At 38.2% G+C, this 22,606-nt stretch overlaps 1 protein-coding gene across 4 annotated transcripts in view; it reads right to left on the reverse strand.

Moving 5' to 3' along the window:
- Positions 1-22,606, reverse strand: part of whrna (whirlin a) — a 125,429-nt gene that overhangs the window by 10,534 nt on the left and 92,289 nt on the right. Inside the window, exons 5-12 of one of the 4 annotated variants that reach the window (XM_067483763.1) lie at positions 19,560-19,596; positions 8,924-9,136; positions 8,042-8,263; positions 7,446-7,478; positions 3,472-3,546; positions 2,077-2,662; positions 1,238-1,404; positions 684-816 (exon numbers count right to left, since the gene is read on the reverse strand). In XM_067483763.1, the coding sequence (XP_067339864.1) occupies positions 724-816; positions 1,238-1,404; positions 2,077-2,662; positions 3,472-3,546; positions 7,446-7,478; positions 8,042-8,263; positions 8,924-9,136; positions 19,560-19,596 (1,426 nt within the window). In that variant the 3' untranslated portion in view covers positions 684-723. The remainder of the gene's footprint in view (positions 1-683; positions 817-1,237; positions 1,405-2,076; positions 2,663-3,471; positions 3,547-7,445; positions 7,479-8,041; positions 8,264-8,923; positions 9,137-19,559; positions 19,597-22,606) is intronic. The other 3 variants (XM_067483761.1, XM_067483762.1, XM_067483764.1) reach the window with 3 other exon arrangements.

The following is a 22,606-nucleotide window of genomic DNA, read 5'->3' on the forward strand; positions in this document are numbered from 1 at the left end:
TTCCCTTTGTGCCACTATGCCATCTTTATTTTCTCTAAGCACACATGCACAAGAGAATATATAATGGATTTAAACCTTCAATCCTAGTGATATATTAATGAACATGTCAGATAACTTAGGAATGAACTATTTTAATCACTTTTACCAAGGAATCTATTTTCTATCAGTTCTTGTGAAGTGGAGTGGAGGTGCAGCAGCTGGAAATGACTATAGAATGAATACATCCTACAGTCACTTATGGTACTCAAACTTAATTTTGTTAGTATACAGACACAAATATAATACATATCAAAGCCAATGACATAGGGTTTGTAGTTTTTGAAAATGTGAAATTTTTAAAGTACAATGTTAGACACCAATTTTTCTTAGAATGTGGAGAACTCCAGAAACATATCGTGGTATTTTTTACAGTGGGTAAATGTGATTCTTGGCCACATTCACATACTGTGCTTTCTGACACTTGTGTCTTTTGTCTGACATAACTACAGTACACTTCAACAAATGGATAAAAACTGATTGACAGCATACACAAAGTACCAAAAGTTACAATACCTTGATTCTCATCACTTTTATGATATAAAGTCCATTCAACTTTTACTTATTCTGTCAAGTAATTCCATCTAAAACAGGCATTGACCCTAACTGCTCTCTTAGCATAAAAAAATAGGCTATTCCATCCTTACCTATTATTTTTTCCAGCAACCAATAGTGAGTTTCATTATGTTACACTGCAGTGAGTGATGAAACAAATAATGGAGCATGTGAATGGATGGATAACGTGAGTGACAAATAAACAAATGAAACATTAGAAATAGTCTGAGTGACCAGAGGGAGAAGGGAAAAGACCATGGTTAGTATTAAGAAAAGCTCCTGGAGGATGATAAGCATTTAAGACATTGATTTATCAACCTGCAAGTCTTGGTTTATTTTCAGCATGTACTGTATATAAGCATAACTATATACTTCTGAATATTACTCCTAAATATTTCCTTACACTTAAAAAGATCTTTAATTTCCAAAGACATCCCCACTTTCTAAAAATGACCCCACTTTGCAAAATATTGACTTAAAACAGTGCCTTTGACCTCTTATCCAATTTCTCACGCTAAACCCTAAAATTTAAACTGATCTTCAAAAAGCTCAAAATCAAACATCACACACGTAAATTTATTGAACACATTTCTAATTCACCACAGTTTAACAATTAATTCACATGGATGAATTAAACCCCCCTCACCGGTTTGGAGAGGTTGTCCCCCCCACCACCATGGGTATCTCGGGGGAGGCGTGTGCATGAGGAATGGGGGCTGCTATCTTTGCTGATGTGTCCTGACTCAGCTATGTCCACCCCACTGTCCTCACTGAGGGTCTGGCCGCTGTCTGACAGCTGCGACAGGGTGCCACCTGACAGGAGCAGGCAGATATGAGGTCAGAGAATACTAACATACCATATACTTCAATAGACTATAAGGGAATCCTTTTGTACTTAAGTATTCAGACATGTTTTTGTTGTTCAACTTTAAGAACGTCCTTGAGTTTAGTGGAACATTAAAACAAATAGGAAGATCTTCTGCAGTTCAAAATTTTGTCAAGTTACACTGAATTGCAAATTAACTGAAAGCAACCCAGATATTTAGACCTGTTTGGATATAAAGCAGATTTTAAGATTTAATGCAAGATTAAAAGCTAATTAAGATTAGCATTGTTTGGCAGGAAGTGGCAATTGTACACAGTGTTCTAGCTAAATGCAATTTTAAGCATATTAACTCCAAGTAAATACGGGAGAGATTATACACATGATATTTATTTCATAACTGCCTCCAAATTTGGCCAGTTTTTAGTGTATGAATCCCATTTGTATTATCTAATCTAAATGTTATATACTTAAAAAGAAAAAAATGTTAGAAACACTACATTTTGTATTTCAAACTAGTGCATGTTATCAGCATTTTCAGATCCTCAGAAATGTAAGATAAAAAATAGCTATGACCCTGAATTTCACACAAAGGACAACATCCTAATCCTAGAGTAATGTCGGGTTTCGAGATTTTAGGTCCTGCCCTCTATATTCCTCACCTCGAGCTTGGGGCAGTGGTCGCACCTCATTGACGTCAGGCTCTGCGTTGGGTCTGTGAACTTCCACTGTAACAAACTGTTGTTTAGAGCCAGGGGAGGAGACGGGGGAAGCTTTGAACATAGACACTGGCTTAAGTGGCAGAGAAGGTGGCAGAGAAGGAGCAGGGAGAGGAGGTGGAGGTGGAGGAGAAGGGGATGGGGCAACAGGTTTGGTGACCCTGCTTGGGGACTGGACCCTTGGGAAAGGGCCAATATTGTGCTGGCTGACAGTGGACAGTTGAGTGGCTGTTATCTGTTCTTTCTTGGACGGTATGGAGGGATCTCTCTTTTTAATGACAGTGTAGTCCCGAGATGGGTCCCTGGGATGTCCTCGTTTGTGGTGTAGTGACGGTGAGGCAGAAGGGTGTCCCGACTCGTTGCTTTGGTTGTGGGATGTCGGGGCTGTGAAGTACAACCCTGAGTGGGAGGATTCAGAAGAGGGGCATTTGTTGAGCTGGTCTCGTCTACTTGGGTGCCTCTGCACCCCTGGTGGGGGAGGAGGCTTGAAGGAGGGGGGGGATTCAGCAGTGGTGGACTGTATGTCATCCTGAAGTGAGAGGATATATTTATGATCATTGATTATTTGATTAAAATAATTTTGTGGTACAAAATACAGCGATAACAAATGTGACCATGGGCATCAAGAATCTGACAAAATAAATGCAATGTTAATTGAATCATTTGTTATTTTCCAGATTTAGTAATCCGTCACACAAATACAACAGAGGTGCTTCACCATGCCGCTGCTTGTCATTTTGACTCCGCCGGTATCCTGTGTTCAAAGGTAAGAGTGTTCAAAAACAAATTTAAAAGTGGAATGGAAATGCATGGAGTGAGACATAAACTGAACATAAAAGAAAGTTTACAAAAGAAGAGTAAAGCATGATGTTAGTGGGGGGTAGTCTTGGATGACACTAAAAGCTTTTCCCTTGACCTCCCAGTTCACAATAAACAAATGGGACCATTTGATGGAATATCATGTTTCTTTTGAAACTGAGGTTGCCTTGCAATCTTTTCTTTAACCCGTGGGTCAACCATAAGCTTCTTACAGAGATCAACTCCTGCTGTCTTTTTTCCACACTACAAAAAAAAATGAAGAAAGGCTAAACCAGCACTTACTGTCATAAAGCTATACTTGTCTTCCTTTGACTTGTGGTGCAAACATTTGTTCCATTCCACCTCAGTCTAGCTTATAAAGCCTGCAGGTCAGCCATGCCTCAAGTACCTCCATCCACCCACCTCTACTCCTCTCCTTGTTAGCATTTTCTTCCCACCCCTCCTCAATTCTTCCTTGCTCTGTATCTAGCTCTAATCAAGCCAAAAACAGGGTGGCATCTGCCTGCTTGCCAGGCTCACCAGAGAAATGTCGGTCAGCAGGGTGTTCAGGCTCTCCGGAGGATCTTCCTCATTACTCCCCACCACGCTGTCATTCTGAGAGACAGAGGACAGAAATAGGAGGAGAAAGAGCCAGAGGAAAGGGCAGAAACAGAGAGATGGGAAGGTGGTAGAGGGAGAACAGATGTTAAACACAGATGTGTGTTTATCCCTAATAATAATAATAATACTGCAAAATAAGATTTTTGGGATCTTTTCTCAAAGAGAAAAGGGAAAAACATCAATGTTTGTTTTCATTTACTTGTCAGTCTCAAAGTCTAAAAGAAATGCAAGCAAATAAGAAGTGCACAAGGACACACACACACACACACACAATATAGTTATCATGTCTTCTTGCACGAGCAAAACACACGCTGTGAAATCAATAAAGAACTATCAGCTGAGTTCAAAGCAGGATTTGGCGGCTCAGTCCCACCGGCGTGGTGGAGAGGAAGCAATTTGCAGCAGATCTGTGAGGCATTACAGAGCAAAGGATCTGAGTTCAGAGAAATGTTGCCCTTCGTTTAGCTCTGCCACCAAAACAAAAGCCCCTTCAGTTCAGTTTAATTACCCATCCCTGCTGCATGGGGAGCACTTACAGACAATTTATTTATCACAAGAGTCAATCGACTTTCTTCATGCAGAGACAGAAATCTGCCCTGTAAGCAGCGAAGACATGCTCTAGCTGTGTGGACATTTGATGTGTTTGTGTGTATGGAAGCAAGTGTGCTCAGTCTACTCAAAAGCCATAATAGATCATTTCACACAACATCAAATCCAATTCCAAACGTATGGGGCAAATACAGCAAGTAGAGTGATGTTAAAGTAGTGTGTTGGTACGGTAACGCTTTAGATTACAGCCCTTTTAGATTACCCCTGACTTACAGGGTTAAATTAAGCAGACTTACTGTGTACTTCACAGTGCCTATGGATACATATTTGCTGTCAGTTTATAACAATAAAAGAATAACAGGGTAACAAGATAGGAATAAAAAAAAATACCTACACTGTAAGTATTTAGTACGTAAGGGGTAATTATTCAAAAGTACATGATAGAAACTTAATAAAAACAGTACCTACAGTGCTGGTATTCTGTAGTTAAACAGACCCAATATTACCAAGCCTCTTTTTATTGTTCTTCTCCAGTTCTGCTTAAATGGCAAAGCAAGGTTGTCTTTTCAACTCTATGTAGGCCATGCATTCTTTCCCATGAAATCAAATGAGAAAATAACCTGATTAACCCCACATTTGAATCTGTTTTATCAATAAGTTTATTTAGAAGACTAAAGTTCAACTTATTTAAATTGGTTTGAGACAGTAAAAATAAAAGTATGATTTCTATTTTTTTTCCTTAAAAAAGTACTATATCTAAACCCCTTTGTTACCTGTTGTTATACAGTACATACAAGAAATAAGCAATGTAATTTAGTTACCCTCTTCCTACTGGTAGTTACACAGAACACAACTTCATAACCATGTTTGGCACAGTTTTAACGCTGGATGCCCTTCCTGATGCAACCCTCCCCAAGTTCTACCAGGCTTGGGACCCCCAACCCTATAGTCCGTAGACGGCCACTCTACAAACTGAGCCACTGACGCCCCGAGCCATAATTGGTTCTTTGATATGTGTTTTGGCAAACACATGTCAGTTTACATGATTGTGGCCCTTCCTGCTGTGGGTTTTTGCAAAGCCATAAGCAGGAAGTGCCACAGTCACATAAACTGATCATTTTCTAACCAAAAATGTAATATTTGAGACTGAACAACTGGACGGAACTACCTAAATCCCTGATTCCTCCTCTCTTAGAGAAGCAGGAGATAGGGGAATGGAGAGCTGTTAGGTTATAGTTTCACCATTTTTAAGTTAGTTTTAGTTTTTATTCTGTCCCTTATAGTTTTCACATTATTTGCATATTTATATTTAAATATGTATATTTATTCTACAAAGGCTTAGTAAACAAGAGTACACACTAAGTCAGGAGGGACTATCTTGGTATAAACAGCCTCCCTTATTCTCCAGAACTGTTCTGATGGCTTTACTTCATTTCTCACTTTTTAACTTGTCCATTTCTAATTAGTCTGATTGTTTTAATTTAAATTCAAAATCAGTTAATAATAATAATAACAATTTTGATGTTTCAGTTAATTATGAAAACCTTTGTACCAAAGTATATTAATATACTGCAAAATAAACTGCATCAAAAGTGAAAACAGCTGTGATTACAAAACAGAATTGTTCTGATACACAGATGCTTTATTGTGGTTTGTGGCCCACAGCAGCCTCTCAATGTCTGGTTTGGCCAAAGATGCACTCAGACCAAAACAGAACCATGATTCAAGAGCGTTAGTGTAGACCCACAGTATATCTCTCCATATACATCTCCAGCGTTTTTTTATGTCTATGTTGGTAAGCAGCTTTGAATGTGGTTCAGAAATCCAGTATTTCTATCCCCCCAGACCCACCCAGTTCTCTAATCTGCTTTGCACAGCAGTGGTAGCAGTCACCCATGGGTCCAAAACAGCACAAATAGACACACATAGACACGTGAGAAGAATACAGACCCACAAACACACACACACACACACACACACACACACACACACACACACACACACACACACACAGGTAAATGTCACTTTTCAGAGGGGAACGCAGGAAGGCTGGCAAAACCCATCTGAGGCATCTGAATAACAAGGACTGTTTGGTGAAGAATCTGCAGTCAACAGCTTATCTCCACTGTCAGCTTAGACACTGTGTGTACTGACTATGTGTGTCATTTGGATCTGTGTGTGTGTTCATGTGAATGATCAGTTATCTTCACCCACTTATAAACCAACACATTTGTACATACAGCCGAGTGAATAAGTTTGCATCCCCTTGAAATTATTTAAATGACAAAAGGTGGCTGCCATGCAAGGTTCTGGCCTGACCCACCGTTAGCAACTTGGGGTTCAGTGTCTTGCCTAAGGACACTTCAACACGTAGCCGGGACGAGGGATCGAGACACTGACCGTGGTCCGTGGATAACTGCCTTACACACTGAGCTACAGATACCCTATGAGCTACAGCTGCCCCTATAGCGCACATTAAGCAAGCACAAATGCCTTTTTTCAGAAATGAATTGCATTTAATTACATTTACAAGTTTTTAAAAAGTTTAATTACATTTTTAAATGATTTATAGATGGATGCAAACTTTTACATCAATGTATATAACTTTTCTTTATACACTCCATGACTATTTTTGTTCATTCTCATGATAAAAGAACATTTGTACTCACTAAAGATGCATTGTTATCAAGTTAAGGTTAAGTTTCACCCACACTGAAATGGTATAACAGGATGTAAACGTAACCCTAAACCTAACATTTAGCTAGTGCAAATCGATTTATTATGTAATTATTTGTTATTCTCTTTTTATTATTTGTTTTACTTTTAATTTTATAATATGTTCTACCCTTTATTATTTGTTTTAGTCTTTCTCCATTTCAAAACATGGAGACGAAAACCTTTGCACCCAACTGTCCACCCAACGGTTATGGCCAAGTCGCTGCCATATTCATGTGATCATTAACTCACAAAAGCTACCTGTTAAACCAGAACAACTTCTTTTATTTTTTTAACACATGGTAAACACAAATCCTGCTGAAAAGTATCGAAGAAATGGTTTAATTAATAAATCAACTATTTAGGATACTGTCTAAATATCCTGTTATTTTTGTAGGCTTTGGGGTGACACATCCTTTTTTTCAAAGCACTACAGATCACAACAAAGAAAAAAAAGAAAAGAAAAAAGAAAAAAGCACTGCATACAAATTAAAATTTACTGCAAAGAAGCAAACCAAGAGTATATGTGGTATATATCTGCCCACGGGGAACTTCATCTCTTTGCTCTAGTGTGTATCCTGTATGTGTGGCACTGCAAACCATTCATCACTCTCAAAAGTGATTCCTACCTCCATCATATCTATCAGCCAGAGCAGTCTTTCCTACAGAGGTGGAGAGGGGGTTGGTTTGGGGGAGTGAAGAGGAAGAAAAACACAACCTATCAAACATCAGCTGAACATTCTCTTAGTCTCAACACTAAGGCAGTGAAACATGTCATTGTTCAGCCTGACAGTGCACACCACAGATCTTTCTACTGCCGAATCTGTTCTAATCCATGGAAATATATACACTGCCCTCTCTCTCTCTCTCTCTCTCTCTCTCACACACACACACACACACACACACACACACATTTGCAGCTAAGAAAATGAAAGGAAGAGAGAACATGCACCCAAACAGAGGAGGAGCAAATTATAATCCAAACACTGAGGCAGACCCGAAAATAAAATGACAACACTCAGATAGACCAATTAACATTTCTGTCCCATTTTTAACTGTTTCAACACATTAAAACATGTATGAAAACCCTCAAATTATCGCAGCAGGTAGAACATCACTTTCGAGTAGAAATCTAACGTTTCCTGTTTGAATGTGTTTCCATGGACCAAATAATACCTAATTTATGAAGATGCAGATAATTATTCCACACGTGAACCCGACATACCCGTGCTGAGCTAAGGGTGGTGCTGGTCATGAAGCTGGCTGAAGACGAGGTCAGGGTGTCAGGATATGACACCATGGATAGAGAGTCTGGCTGAAGTGCTGTGGCTCCAGCTGTCCCCTGCCGTGCTTTTAGAGCCTGAATTTCACGTCGCAGCACCATCCCATCGAAACGCTCCAGATCCTGAGGAGTGACAAGGCCCCGGACCTCTGACAGCAAGGAGAACTGAGTGAAGCAAGGTACAGAGGGGGAGAATCAAAATGAGAAATGTGTGTTTATATTTAACTAGGTATGGGATTTTGTCTACTGTAAATCTTGCATATAACTCATTCATTCATCTGTAATTCATCCATTCATACATTATCTTTACTGCTTATCATGCTCAGGGTCAGCCCATCTCAGCTGTTTAACCCCCTCTCAAATTGAACCTGTGATCAAAGCCATAATCTAATTTTTGTTTACTTTCTACTGTAGTTTTGTACAGCAAGACAAAAAAAATCCATCCAGTAAGAAAAATGTATAGTAGCTAAAAATGCAGCACAGCACAACTGGAAAAGCTTTCTTTGAGTATGTGATAGCATACTTGAGAAGCTGGAAAAAAACACCTTTGATTTATTATGTTTTTTCTAAGATGAACTACTGCAGACTGTGAGAAAATCAAGAGACTTTTAAGAGCCGGGAAGGAAGGAAAAACAAAAACAGAACTCTAAGCATCGGCAAAAAGCCTAGGCATAAATCTTAGAAGGGCTCGGGGAACTTCAAACCTCTAAGCAATCACACACATAGACTTTACATGAGAACAGATTCCTGCTCAAGGAAAATTGATTCTGTTCTGATCTTTTTCCTTTCCTTTCTCAGACTAACACAAGCCTTCTCGTTTCTCACCTTCGCATGTGTATTCAGTAGTTCGAACAACGCCATGACCAACTGCTCCACACCAATGTGCCCATCCCTGTATTCCTCCACATAGTAGCCCATGGTCTGCCGCTCTGCCTCTGTCAGTAGGTGACGCGCCTGCTCCTCCAGCATGGCCCTGGACTGGTTTACCAGGCTGGACAGAGTCACCTGTGAGCCTGCCACACCTTTATAAAAGCCAGGCTGATGTAGTTAGAGGAAAAGGAAAAAAAGACAAGAGAATAGAATGGATATTTAGAACATCTATTTAATTTAGAGAAAACGTTTTTAGTGGTAAAAAAGAAGTTGAAACAAAAAGGGATGAAAGAGAATGATAAGAGAGAAGAACAACATGAGGATGGTAAGAGATAAGGAAGAGGAGAAAACTGTTCATTGTGGAGTTGATACGATGTGATGTAAGATTGTGGAAGAATGGCAGATAAAACAGGAAAGATGCGAGCAAATGAGAGAAATTGGGAGGGCGGGGACACAAAATTGGAATAGTAAAGTAGTTGGAAGGACGGAGGGGAAACAGGAGGAGCTCTAGGCAGAGTTTTACAGGCAGGTATTTACATGGCAGAACAGGAAACCTTCGTGTTAGTGGAGGTGAAGAACATACTAAAAGAAGAAGTAGCTGATTGGGAGGAAAGGCGAAGATAGAGGGAGATAACACCATAAACCCAGAGGAGACAGAGGAACAGGAGATGGGCAGAGTAAAAACAAAGGTAGGAAGCCAATTAGTACAGACTAAGAACAAGAACAGAAATGACTCCCACATACAGTGAACCATCACTCTTTTCATCCTAAATGTATAAATTATCATCCTACTTCCTTCTTCCTGCTGTCTTAACATCATCCATTATCATTAATACTTTGTGGTGGTAGCACCACTACATGCAGCAGGACAGAAATCATTTTGTTCACACATGTGGGTGGCAGATTTTTTTCCCTTTTTTTTTAAGTTTTCATATCTGTCTCCAGTGTGTGCCAGCTGGCTCCTCTGCCAATCAGAAAGACAACACTCTGACACTTCAGATACTGATGAGCTGCCAATATCACTGCTCCGCTGCGTATCTGCTCCTTTTTTCTCACTGCCTGTTTCTTTTCTTTCCTCAGTTATCTGCTCACTAGCACGCAGCTTTTCTTTAATTAACTCCTTAATCAAAGACACCACTTCAAAGTCACAGCTTCAGGGTTTGTGTCTGTATGAGACGGAAACCGAAGGAGGAAACGGGCCCGGTGCCATCTTCCCCTTCTCCTTTTCCACTTTCTGTCTTCACCTCATCCTCAACTCTTGCCCACACTCGTCCGTCACTAATATCAGCAGTAGTTGTTCTAGTGTCCTAGTCTGAGCAGCACCAACAACTGTTTAATACTCAAGGTGAACTATAGTGCTACCTTTACGGAATTTTAATCACCCCTATCCTAACCAAAAAAATGTCTCTAAAGCCTCCGTGTCCCGGTTATTTAACTCAAGGGCGCCATGTAGTGAACTAATGGGAACAGACGAGGCATGTGAGCAGTCAGCCTGTCTTTTTCTGTTGTATTAGAGGTCAGATTGGCACTTTAGGGAGCTAATGAAATCGGTCGTCATTCAACTGGAGTGGAACACCTGCAGTCTTCTGCTAATGAGGTCTGTATCAGAGGGTGATATTCGAGGATGGCCAGAGGGTACTTTCACTGTAAGACCACTATTTTACAGTTAATGGACATCCTATAATGCTGGGCTGTTTTGTTGGACCTGGTCCATCTCTGCGGCTGTTCTCTGGCTGGGTTTATCAAATTGCAGATAAACATATTGGCCCTTTTATCTCCATGACCACCACAGCTAACAACAACAACAACAACAACAACCACCTTTGACACCCAATCGATAAAATCAGATAAAAAACGATCAAAAACTGCCCAAGTTAAGACCTGGAAATCTCACAAGCCTCATCTCTGCTGTAGCTTAACTACACTGTTCTCCTCAATGTTTTGTCCACTCACATCTCCATTAGAGTTAATGTGGTTACGATATCAAAAAACAGCATAAATAGGTGAACAAAGAACACAAGTTCTGTTTCCTACCCAAACCTTTCCACTAGACATTGTGTTTATGTAAACTGTTTTTGATGATCAATTACCTTTATTATATACCCTTATTTTGTTAATATTAATTAATCTAGGCAGGTTTCTCTCTAAATATACTGTATCTGCTCTTGCAAATTGGATATATATAAATGTAATTTCTGATTCAGCTTCTGATTTACAGTTTTATATCATGGCCACTGTCTGGCTGGAAGGTATGGAATATCTTTTAGTAACCAGACAGTTCATCTGGACACATGTGACACCCACGAGATAAATTGCTTGTAATTCTCATGCAAATTAAATTATGATGTTTGCATTATTCTGGACATTCAAGGCTGGATGGGAAAAAGAGTATTTCTGGATTTTAACATAAGCTGCATTAAAGCAGCCTGCAGGTCTGTGGGATAACTTCAGGACAAAGAGAGAGGACATGCAAAGGAGACGTGGAGAAGATACAGGTAGAAAAAGAGAATGATGGCAAGAGATAATGTGTCTGTGACAAAAAGTGGGGGAGAGAGAGCGTCAGTTTTAATTATATTGTGCAGTACTGTAGGATGCAGCACTATCTTGTATGGATGGAAGCATAAATTAATAGAGATGCTGTACATAGATACAGTGCTTAAAACAGAAAAAACAGTTCAAATTTGAGTAAATTATAAAACTTGTTTTTAAATCTGGTAATAAGATGTTTTGTTGTTAAGTGGTGAAAGCAATATTATCACATACATACAGGTTTGCATAGAGATTTAAAGAATTTTTAAAAGCATCCCATTCACAAAACCTGTCTGCTAACCTGCTATGTGTATCTTTATGGGAATTATTAATAAATACCATATTCAAAGTCAAAAACCTGCTTTGAAAACAGACAAGGGTTCACATCACTTACCCAACCAACTATTTTCCAGCACCTTTGTCAAACAGTAACAATTGTTATAAAACTAGGTCCTTTTATTTATATTATCCACATCTCTGCACTCACCTAAACAAAAGTGTGGAATGATTTTTTTTTCCACTGGGAGTTGAAATAATTAAGAAATTACTGGAGAGGAACATGTAACATGCTAACACACAGGCGCACACAAGCACACACAAGCAAGCGCGCACACACACACACACACACACACACACACACACACACACACACACACAAATCATTGTGCATTTTTTGCACAAAATACTAACTGACTTAGGGCCTGCAGAGAGAAGTTGTAATATTACATTACACCTCTATCCGTGGTAACCATAAAAGAGGTATGTTCAAGTCTCAAACCAATCTCATTCTGCGAAAGAAGTGAGTCTAACTTGGCTCTTATTGCAGCTTAGGATGGCTAATCAGGTTCATCAAGGTCATAGATTGTGGTCACTCATCGCTGCTACTCCCCCCACTACTCTCTCTCTTCATTTGCACTTTAAATTTCTATGTGTGCATGATCTGTTTGTCTCACAGAGCCACCAAATTTGCTTAATTCTTTTTTACATCAGAAAACAATTTATTAGAAACACAATCAATATCTGGGGCCAGATATGTGTTTAGGCAATTATCTGATGCTCTCAGAAGACTGACTGACTTACAGCACACAGCTAGGAAATACATGACCTTTTAGTTATTTCCCATACACCTCTGGTGCCAGTGAATGATGATGACATTTATTATACATTTGACTAATAAACAGAAATAGAGATAATTTGTACACAAGTGAAATGACTATTGACAGATGTGATCTGGCATTTATATTCATGGACTTCTGTAAAATTTATGTCTAATAAATTAAAATATGTATTTAATTGTTGTAAAGACATTCATAAGCTGTCCTGATTTTGTTTACAAATATGGCTGCAGGCTGGAAATTTCAGGTTCTTCACAGCAGACCAATTTCAGTAAGCTATGCATGACGACTGAATTTGTCTGTGTTAATAAAATGGCCAACATTACAGATTTTCTTTCATACAACACTTAAACTAATATTTAAACAGACGTAAACTGGCTCTTAAATATTACATAATATGTAGAGCTTTGTGGTCAAAACTAAAAGAGTAACCTTTACTGTGGTTACTGTAATTCATTTTATTCATATTCTTCCTTCAGTGAAATTGCTATTTCTCCTTTTAGAGTTATTAAAACAATAGGGTGTTACTGACATCCGTATGTGAGTTGATGTTACAAATCCAATACAACCAAAATAAACCTTGCTTCTGCAAACCTACATTCCTTACATGTACTGTACATGAACAAAAATACAGAAAAACAGCTAAATGACAAAGCTTTAACATTGAGAAGAGCTTTTAGCTGTTTAGCAGGTATGTTTTCTAATGTTACCACATTAGTTTAGTTACGTTATTCTGCTAACATGTTGTTTATCGATAAGCACACAGCTGAAGCAGATGACAGTCACTAGGTATGCAGATATTTGCTAATAAACCAAATTAGTGGTCAATTCTTACATTTTTGCATCCTGAGGTGGGGATGGACATCGGTAAACTTTAATGGCAATCTATCAAATAGTGGTGAAGATTCTAAAACTCACGTGTTAGAGAATCAATGAACTCAATACCATTTATTACCTGAGATTCATAAAGTCCTATACAACATCAAATTGCAATCGATAAACTGCATGTATAATATGACTTTTTACACTTAATAAAGTAGTCCATGACATGTACAAGATGGCCATAATCTTTTAATAAATATTCCTTCTCACTTAGATGTTGAAGTACACATACAAGCACTAAATGGGAGCAAACCTGCTGCTGGGTTATGTTACCAAGATGGCACCCAAGTGAACCAAAATGTGTAAAGATAGATTTTACTAATACAGGCTCTATAAACCCTCATCAGATTCACTGTCAATGTCTTTATAAAGTATTTATATTGCTCCTGATCTCTGTCTAACTACTGATGTGCTTTCTGTTCTGTGATGACATGTCAAAGATCACTTTCAGGCTTTAGACATATGACAGTGCATCAGTAGAAGACAGGCCAAATCTGATGGTTGGGGGAATTTAACTCATATGAGCCTCACTGTCTCACTGACAGTGTCATCTTAATGCGAGTAGATGTGAAATCAGGTTTGCATGTACCCGAAGATTGAATCTGACAACTGGACTTCTTTTGTTTGGTTAGAAACGTTTCACTACTAGTCCAAGCAGCTTCTTCAGTCTGAATAAAGTGGCTGAGGAGTCCAGTTATATTCTCCAGAGTAGGCCTGAATACGCTCGTTAAGGTAGGAGGTTGGAACAGGGTGGACCCTAACTCCTTAAACCCCTAAGATGGGGCTTATTAGGTTTCGCACTCTTGGTGGATGTGTGAAGTGGTCTTGATCTTCCTCGATAGATGAAAGTTTGCGTGTACCAATATTATTTGTGTTAATACTTCAAACCTGCCAGATATATTTGTGCTTTCTTAAACACAAGCAGCTTAAACAAGCACAAGCCTAAACATTTCTATAGCATGTGATGAATATTGTCATGGAAAAATGTGGTAGTTTTATCTATATGCAGGTTTCAGTTTGAAAAAAGTACACTACATACATCTTTCATCTTAGTCTTTATGTTTAGTATGTGTAGTATGTATTTTTCACACTATGAGACTAGTGATTGAGAAAGCAATGGGTAGAAGCAGCAGAATAGGATGCAGAATGGGATGAAATCCTGGCATAACCAGCAGGTGAGACACTCAGGGCTGCCCCATGGCTGCCCACTGCTCCCCCCAGGGGGATGGGTTAAATGCAGAGAAAGAATTTCATTGGAACATGTACTGATGCTCAATGACAATAAAGGTTGTTGTTCTTCTATATAGATTAACAGGCAACTTTCCATGTTATAGTCTGATGGTAAATGTGGATCACCCTGAGACACACATTCAGGATTCAGGATTGAGCCTTTTTGCAGACTTTGTTGTATAGTAAAACCAGAAGCATTCTGTAAAAAAAATTTATCTGATCCATGCCAACAATCTGCCTACAAATACAATAAATGACATTAGGCTCAAAATATTCAATCTTTTAGAATTTATACAAGTATAAAAAATATTATATAGTTCACCCTCACAAAATCTAAACAAATATGATCTGAACTATTAACTCCTATAATAATCCATGAAAGCTATATTAAGTTACAAATGCAATTATTTCACAGAAAAAAGGAAAAACAAAACAAAAAAATCAAACTGAAATGTGTGAAGAAAGAACTGGTTATTTGCCTTGTTTAAAAATGTTGGAACTACTTTAGTAAAATGGAGGGGAAATTTAGGATCGATGGATGATAGTGCAGCTGCCATGCAAGGCGCTGGGGAAGCAAACAGGTTAAGCGCTTGCCCAAGGACAATGCAACTTGAAAACATGTGCTCAGTGGACCCACTCCCAGCCTCCCTTGTTGATTATTCTGAATGTGAACAATAAAGGCTGTGGCACACCCAGAAAATGCTCATCAGTGTCAGGGTGTTGGTAAAACATCCATTGGCCTAGTTCGTGCAGTGCGATGCTTTGGATGAAACACTTGTTGTTGCAAAAACAAGACTGCAGCCAGGAACAAGAGACAGTCCAAGAAGTTGCTTTGGGTGAAACAGACTGGTGAACATTTCATAAGCCTTTGCTTTTTGTGCAAAAAAGTAAAGAACATTGTGCAGGTATTTGTGTCAAGTATTAATCTTTACGAGTAGACCATAATAACATCTTAGATGGTGCCTTATTTTATGTTGACTTACACAGTCATTGCACCTGTCACCAACGTGACACAGTATGTTCTGCACTTTTTTCAAATCTAAATAAAACATTTTACAGGATTTCATTTAACCACTGTTCACATAATGTCTGTTTCCTTTGATGCAGCCTCAACCTTGCTTTTCTTTTTCAAGCAGCAGGAATTCAACTTAATATCACCACTTTTACTGTTTATTGCCAATGCTATTTGTGAAAGTCTTAGAAGCTGAAGCTTACTGGAAAACACAGGATTTTGTGTGAAGTGGCAAAAAGTATTTGCTGCTGTATAACAAGGGGAAGAATTAAGAAGTAGCTTTGTGAACTCCATGTCCACTGCTAGGGGCTAGGTGATTTGGAAGATTTTCATCCTGATATATATATTTTTATTGGTAATTATCATGATATCACTCAAGTCTCTTTTAATTGAAGATGCTGACAAACCCTTATGAACCAAAGGAATTGGTAACTGTTTCTGCTCTAACATCTGCCACGACCCCTTCCTGCTTTTGTTATTATTTGTGTTTCAAGTGGTGAAACATTAAAATTCAATTAGTATCTATCCATCTATTTGGTTCTCTTTCCAAAAACATTCATTTGCTGTAGATCAGGGCCCAAGTGGGGTCAGACCAGAAATAATGATTGAGAATAGCTGTGTGACCTATCCTTAATTAATTAGCTTATTGGTCTGGTCTGGCCTTTGGGCTGCAATTACAGGATGGAAGAAGAGAGGAGGGGTGTGTGTGGGTGGAAGGACAGATGATGTGACCGCTGGGATGCGCTGACTCAACAGGCAGCAGCCCTGGGAGAACTGACAGGAGGATGAAAAAAATTACAAGATAAACAGTAACCCCTGTGTTTGTTTAAGCAGCACAATCAACGGTAGATCACTCTAAACGAAATCATTATGTCAAGGAAGTGTTGACACATTGTGAGTCTAGCAGTGAGGATTGACTTTGACTCACATCATTAGCGAGCTGCAGAACTCTGAATTATCACCTCTCTTATCCCAAAGCTGCTCCATATCTTTACCTTTTAATGTCCTCTTTCTCCCCCTCTATTTCCATGGCACATATAATGTAATACACATTATGCATATGCACATTATACATAAGCACAGCACAGCAGCAACACCACGTAAATCTCCCTTACTTGGTTACTTATTGTGATCTTGTGTACTCTGACTGTCACACTCAGAACCATGATTATCTTTTCAAACTTTCTTTGCTCCAATTTTGAGAAGCCCTGGGCCTCCTTAAAAGTTTCCTGGGAATGTCTTCGGATACAGCTGTTGTGGCATTGATTGGTGGGATCAAAGTACTTTTATGTTACATCACCTGAAAATATAAATACAAAACAGAGCCAGAAGTGGAAATCTCATTCCATAAACATGAGCAACATAGGAGCAGGCTGGTAACAGTCAGAGATTGCATTTAGCATTTGTCTTCCCAAAGAGATTGAGGTCAGGGCTCTCTGCATTCCAGCTACATTCTTTCAATCGAAACCAGGAAAAACTATTTCCTTATCAACTTGAAAGGCTTCCTGAAGCTGTTGCCACAAAGCTCAAAATGTTGCAAGCTAGTCTTTTAGGACATTAACAGTTGCCTTTAAAATTATGCTTTAAAAAATGCATATTGCAAATGAATAATTAAATGTATAACTATAAAAGTCAGAGAGGACAGATTGAGGTGGTGTGGACATGTTCAGAGGAGAAACTGTAAGCACTGTGTCTCACACACTGTCTCAAGACATTAATTTTGAAGCAAACATGAAATATACACATTCACATTATATTGTGGATATATGCGTATATAGACATATTCACAATGAATACCATGGTTTGGAACTAGTTCATCAAAAGGCACCACTTTTGTCAACAACAACCTATATTTCATCAAGGTCAGTTTCTAGAATAAGGCCTTGCAATTGCCACAAAGAATAGTTTCTGCAATATTATAGTGTTGATACTTTGATAACGGTCACAATCAAAAGAGCTAGTTTTGAGATACTATAACAGAGAGGAGAACTCGGCTGTGCTGATAGCATTGACCATCTGACAAACCGGCCTAAAGTAAAAGTCTTTCTTACACATTAAACAATTTACTCACTGTCTAACCTTGTAAATACAAGGTACAACTTACAGTTGGTCATTAGCATTGTCATTGTCACTGTATGGGAAAATAACAAACTAATTACATTAATTTCATTTATACAAATAACCTACACGATTAGTAAATTAGCTCAAATGTTATTCAGGCCAAAAAATATTTAGAATAATTCAAATGAAATTGCAGTAATTCTGCATTACTGATTTACCACAATCAAGTACCATGTGTAGCAGTTGTAGGGGCTATGAGCTTTTGCCTCAAAAACTACTTTGCTCATGATGGGTAGTACACTACCTGGCCACAGAAAAGTCACAACCTGGATTTAACTAAGCAAACAGGTAACAGCCTTCCATTTGTTAATTACTGCAGTAAATAAATGATGAGATCTTGCATAAGCTCATTGAAATGATGCCCCAGTGAATGCTTGCTGTAATTAACGCTAAAAGCAGTCCAACAAATATTAGAGTGTGTTAGTCTTTTTGGGTTTTTTTTGTTTTTGGCCAAGCAGCGTAGAACACAGTTTAGTTTTTCAGTTTTTACCAACTGATCTACAGCCACCCCACTGTATCTAAATGCCCAAAAAACATTTACACAAGAATGATACCGGTCACACACATGAAGTTGAGTAGGAAGTTTTTACAAAATGCAGCATTTTGTATAATAGAAGGATGTTTTCAAGGAACAACATATACTTAACTAGTATTTCTTTCAATTTTATACACTACTCTGTTCATGTTCCTTACAGAGTCAAAATTTACAGTCCCAAATGTCACAGTCCCATATTAATTTAACCTCAGTGTGTGCAGTGTGGCATCTCTCAGTGTACATCACCAAGAGCTTGACTTATTTCTCTGAACACACTGAAGTCAAGTGTCCTGTAAATTCCTGAAGCGGATGAAGATAACCAAGGGATCCAAAATTCTTAAAGTGGGCTGGTGGAAGCTGCTACCCCGTACAACTATGATTTATAAGAGTATTTAAACTTTCTTTGGACCCTGGTGTTGTTGAAATGTATTCCCCAATATACCGTCTCATGTCCCGTCTGTCTCTCTTTTGCTTTGCTCACTTACTGTGTTCCTTCAGTCCATGTCCTGCTTTCTCAGTAAGGGGAACACTGTCCATCAGAGGTTCCATAATGTAACGTGACCTCTCCCACTCATAATCCTTCTCTTTCTGTTACTTCCCTTTTTTCTCTGCTGTCAACTGCTGTCTCTTACAACTATTAACCTTTTTTTTCTATTCGAACACACCCAACCTTACTTTCAGAAATAAAGTCAAGAGTAAAGGTACAGTGTTGTGAGTGAATTTAGGACAATTTTGTGGTATAGTTACCAAATTTCTAAACAACAAACAAGTGCTTATTTAAGCAATGTATCAGTGTAATGCACAGTGTTGTATGAGTAGATGAAGGCAGTTAGGTTCAAGTTGTTATTACTTCCACTGTTTATATAGACAGTATGACTATTGTTAATGGATGACTGAATTTTAGATGATATTAAAAAAAAGGGTGCTTAAGTTATGTGCTTTGGGCACAGTCCACAAGCTTTCTAAGCCAAAACATTTTAAAATCAGGTGCCAACAAGTAAACGGTGAGACTTGACAGGTACAACTTCACACCACACTCACAGTGATTATTGGAACCACTGGCCCATCGTCACTCTTCAACAACATTTTCCAGGCCAGTGGTAGCGTAAACAGACTGTCAGACAGATAATAATGCTGTGTTTAAAAATGATTACTCTTGAATCTCACCTTTCCTGCTGCAGAGGCTCCTTGGTCAACAGAGAAACTGTAGAAAGAAAAACACACACACACACTTGTTCGTATGCACAGATTTACTTGGATTTCCTTGAAAAATCTAAACAAAACCTCCCCAAAAAATACACACACATAGGTAACAATTGTTATAATCATTGTTTAAATGTGACAACTGTCCCATCACCTTTACTAGTATAAAATGACCAAAGTGCAGCAATATTTTCACAAACTGCTTATACATCAACATTTAGCTTTTTCTCTACTTTTATTAACCTATATCTGCCCTGTACATCCACAGGTTTTCAGTGGTAAGCAAGTGGTAATTACAAACAAATTGATGTGCAAACAAAGTTTACTATACACGCAGGAGATCCCAGTAATGAGATTTTAATTCATTGAAGGAGCAAACATTAAGAGCGATTTAAAAGCTAAGACTGAAGTGATTATTTTACCAGTTTTTCCTTCTAAAATACTGTCCTCTCCCTCTCCAACTGACACACACTCACACACACACTCAAATTGAACAAGGATTGGAAGGAGAGGATTTTAAATATCTTGACTGATAACTTTTTAAATATATTTCTCATTTATCATGGGAAATGCATGGTACCACTGATTAGTAAATCTTCTTCATGGCTTTCATGTTCTTAAGAGATGTGCCAGAAACTGCTACAGACTGCATTTTTACAGGAAACACGATGTATGCACATCTTCCATTCAGGCTTTTTCAATACATTTAAGGCACAGATATCAAAACACAACAACACATACTAACTCACTCTCGCTGACTGAGTAGATAAAAGGAACCAGTGCCATTTTTTTTATATCCGTAGATGTCTTTATATCCAAGTGCTCAAGTATTAGGGCATTATTATAAGTGCATGAGTAAACACAACAATTCAAAGTGCTGCCTTCTGGGCAAGAAATAATGAAAAAAATATAGTTAAACCAGAGCCTAAAAATACTGCATTTCCATCTGTAATGGCAAATTACATTCAGTGTAGAGACCTGTTGTGGGAGTCAAATTCAATTAGCCCAGTTGACTTTTGAGACGAACTTAGCTGTTAATTCTCTTTTCAAATGTCACCTCCGTGGCTGTTCTCTCTGTACCACCAGATAATTGGCAGTCTTTAAGGACAGGATGCTAAATTAAAAACCATAATCACCATAATCTAATTGATACCATGTAAAAATGTAATGAGATGTTCTTAAATTAAACTTATACAGTAATTGGGGATAAAAGAGAATAAATCCATGAATGACCAAATTGTATTTATGGAAGTTGCATACAGCACCTTTTTGCAACATACTAAACATAGTGGCATTATTTTTTACTTTCCCCTTGGCACATGTAACATTTTATTACTTAAACGGTGATTGAAATTGAAATGTAATTGAAGAAATACTGTATATGGAAATTTATCAATGGAGTATATGTTAATTTAAGACATGCTCAAAAGGGAAGCATACCCTTTCAAGGCGGAGACTTTATTTTGGGGATAGATGAGGATTTTTCCATTAATAAAGATCTGAAATTAAAATTCACCACTAGGTGAAAATTATGTTGATGTATGTAAAATCATTAAAATTAGGAGGCGCATTTAAACTTCCAGTCTAATAAAATCGCTGTTATTTCAACTGTGTTCTTTCAAAGAGATACCGGAGTGAAACGAAATCACACAGAGAACAACCATCTGTCTCTACTGATCAGCAGTGCTGCTTCTGCAAGAAACACTGTAATAATCGTGACAAGACATCTCAGGGGAGGATTAAACAAGACATTCATTGTTGATGTAAATGCTAAATACCTTTTATAGTGCACTCTGTTTTAGAGATTTAGAAAGGAATTACAAGTCCTGATTTGTTGGGCAAATGCGAGGTGTGTTATTGACTTGATGAGGAAATTAGTTTGGCATTTATACCAGACTTTAATTTGTTGATGGGGATCACATTTATTCCAGGTCATGACCTGCAGATAAGTTGCTCAGGTGTGGTATTTTGAGAGGAGCACTGGCATTTACCCAACAGATCTGCATATTTTTTTGTTTTCGGGGAAAAGGTTGTGAGCATCCTGTTATCTGAGAAGCAGACATCTCATTAGATGGTTAAAGAATGTGTCATCTACATAAGTCTAAGGACGTGATGTTTTTGTTGTCTTCATTATCAAAGTGTAATGTTTTAGGAGTGGAACCGGCATTGATTTTTTTTTGTTAAAGTTGTTAATGAAAACTTCAATCTCATCATTTAAGATCATTTTTTCAGCACATTTATTATCTAAAGACATTTTAGCCCTTATACACAGAAAAATCATTTTGAAATGCTCTCTATTATGTTAATTAGAGGACAAATGAGAGATTTTCAGTGGGCATTTAAACATATGTGTTACCTGCACAAAGTGAAATATAGACATGTTAATTAAACAACATTTTTCAAAAGGCCAAAACCAATGCTGATAAAACAGTGCTTTAGTGTTAGCTCTTCATTTACCTTCTTCTCTCCTTTAGCTCTGAAGCCTGAACTGAACTGTATCTGACTAGACCTGATGTTTGTCTTTTTTTTTTTTGTCAAACATTAGATGAGAAGATGCCACTCTCATGACTGTATGCTTAATATGGGTTTCAGCCATGAAGTTGCCAGGCAACCAGGTCAAAAGAAACAATCCAGTACATAACCCCCTGTAAGTCCACAACATGTTGCTTTCAGTTTTCTTTTTCAATATGAAATAAATGCAGTGTGTTAATTAGTGGATTTTAGAGGTTGTTACAGCTGGTGATAGGAGCACAGGCAGGGAGGACCATGGGGTGAAGTGGTTTTATTAAAAAATACACTGAATACAAAAACACACAGGCAAGCGGGTGCAGGAACAGGATGACTAAAAAGAAAGGAAGTATTCAGAATGAATTACAGCTCTTCAAAACATGAAGCACTCTCACAATTACCTGGCAAATGAGTGCAGAAACAGTGCTGCTACATATACTGTACACTCAGACTCATTAGGAAACGGAAAACAGGTGAGCAGGTAGGTGTGTGGAGTCAGGTGA

The sequence above is a fragment of the Channa argus genome, chromosome 18, assembly GCF_033026475.1.
Source record: "Channa argus isolate prfri chromosome 18, Channa argus male v1.0, whole genome shotgun sequence".
Lineage (NCBI taxonomy): Eukaryota > Metazoa > Chordata > Actinopteri > Anabantiformes > Channidae > Channa > Channa argus.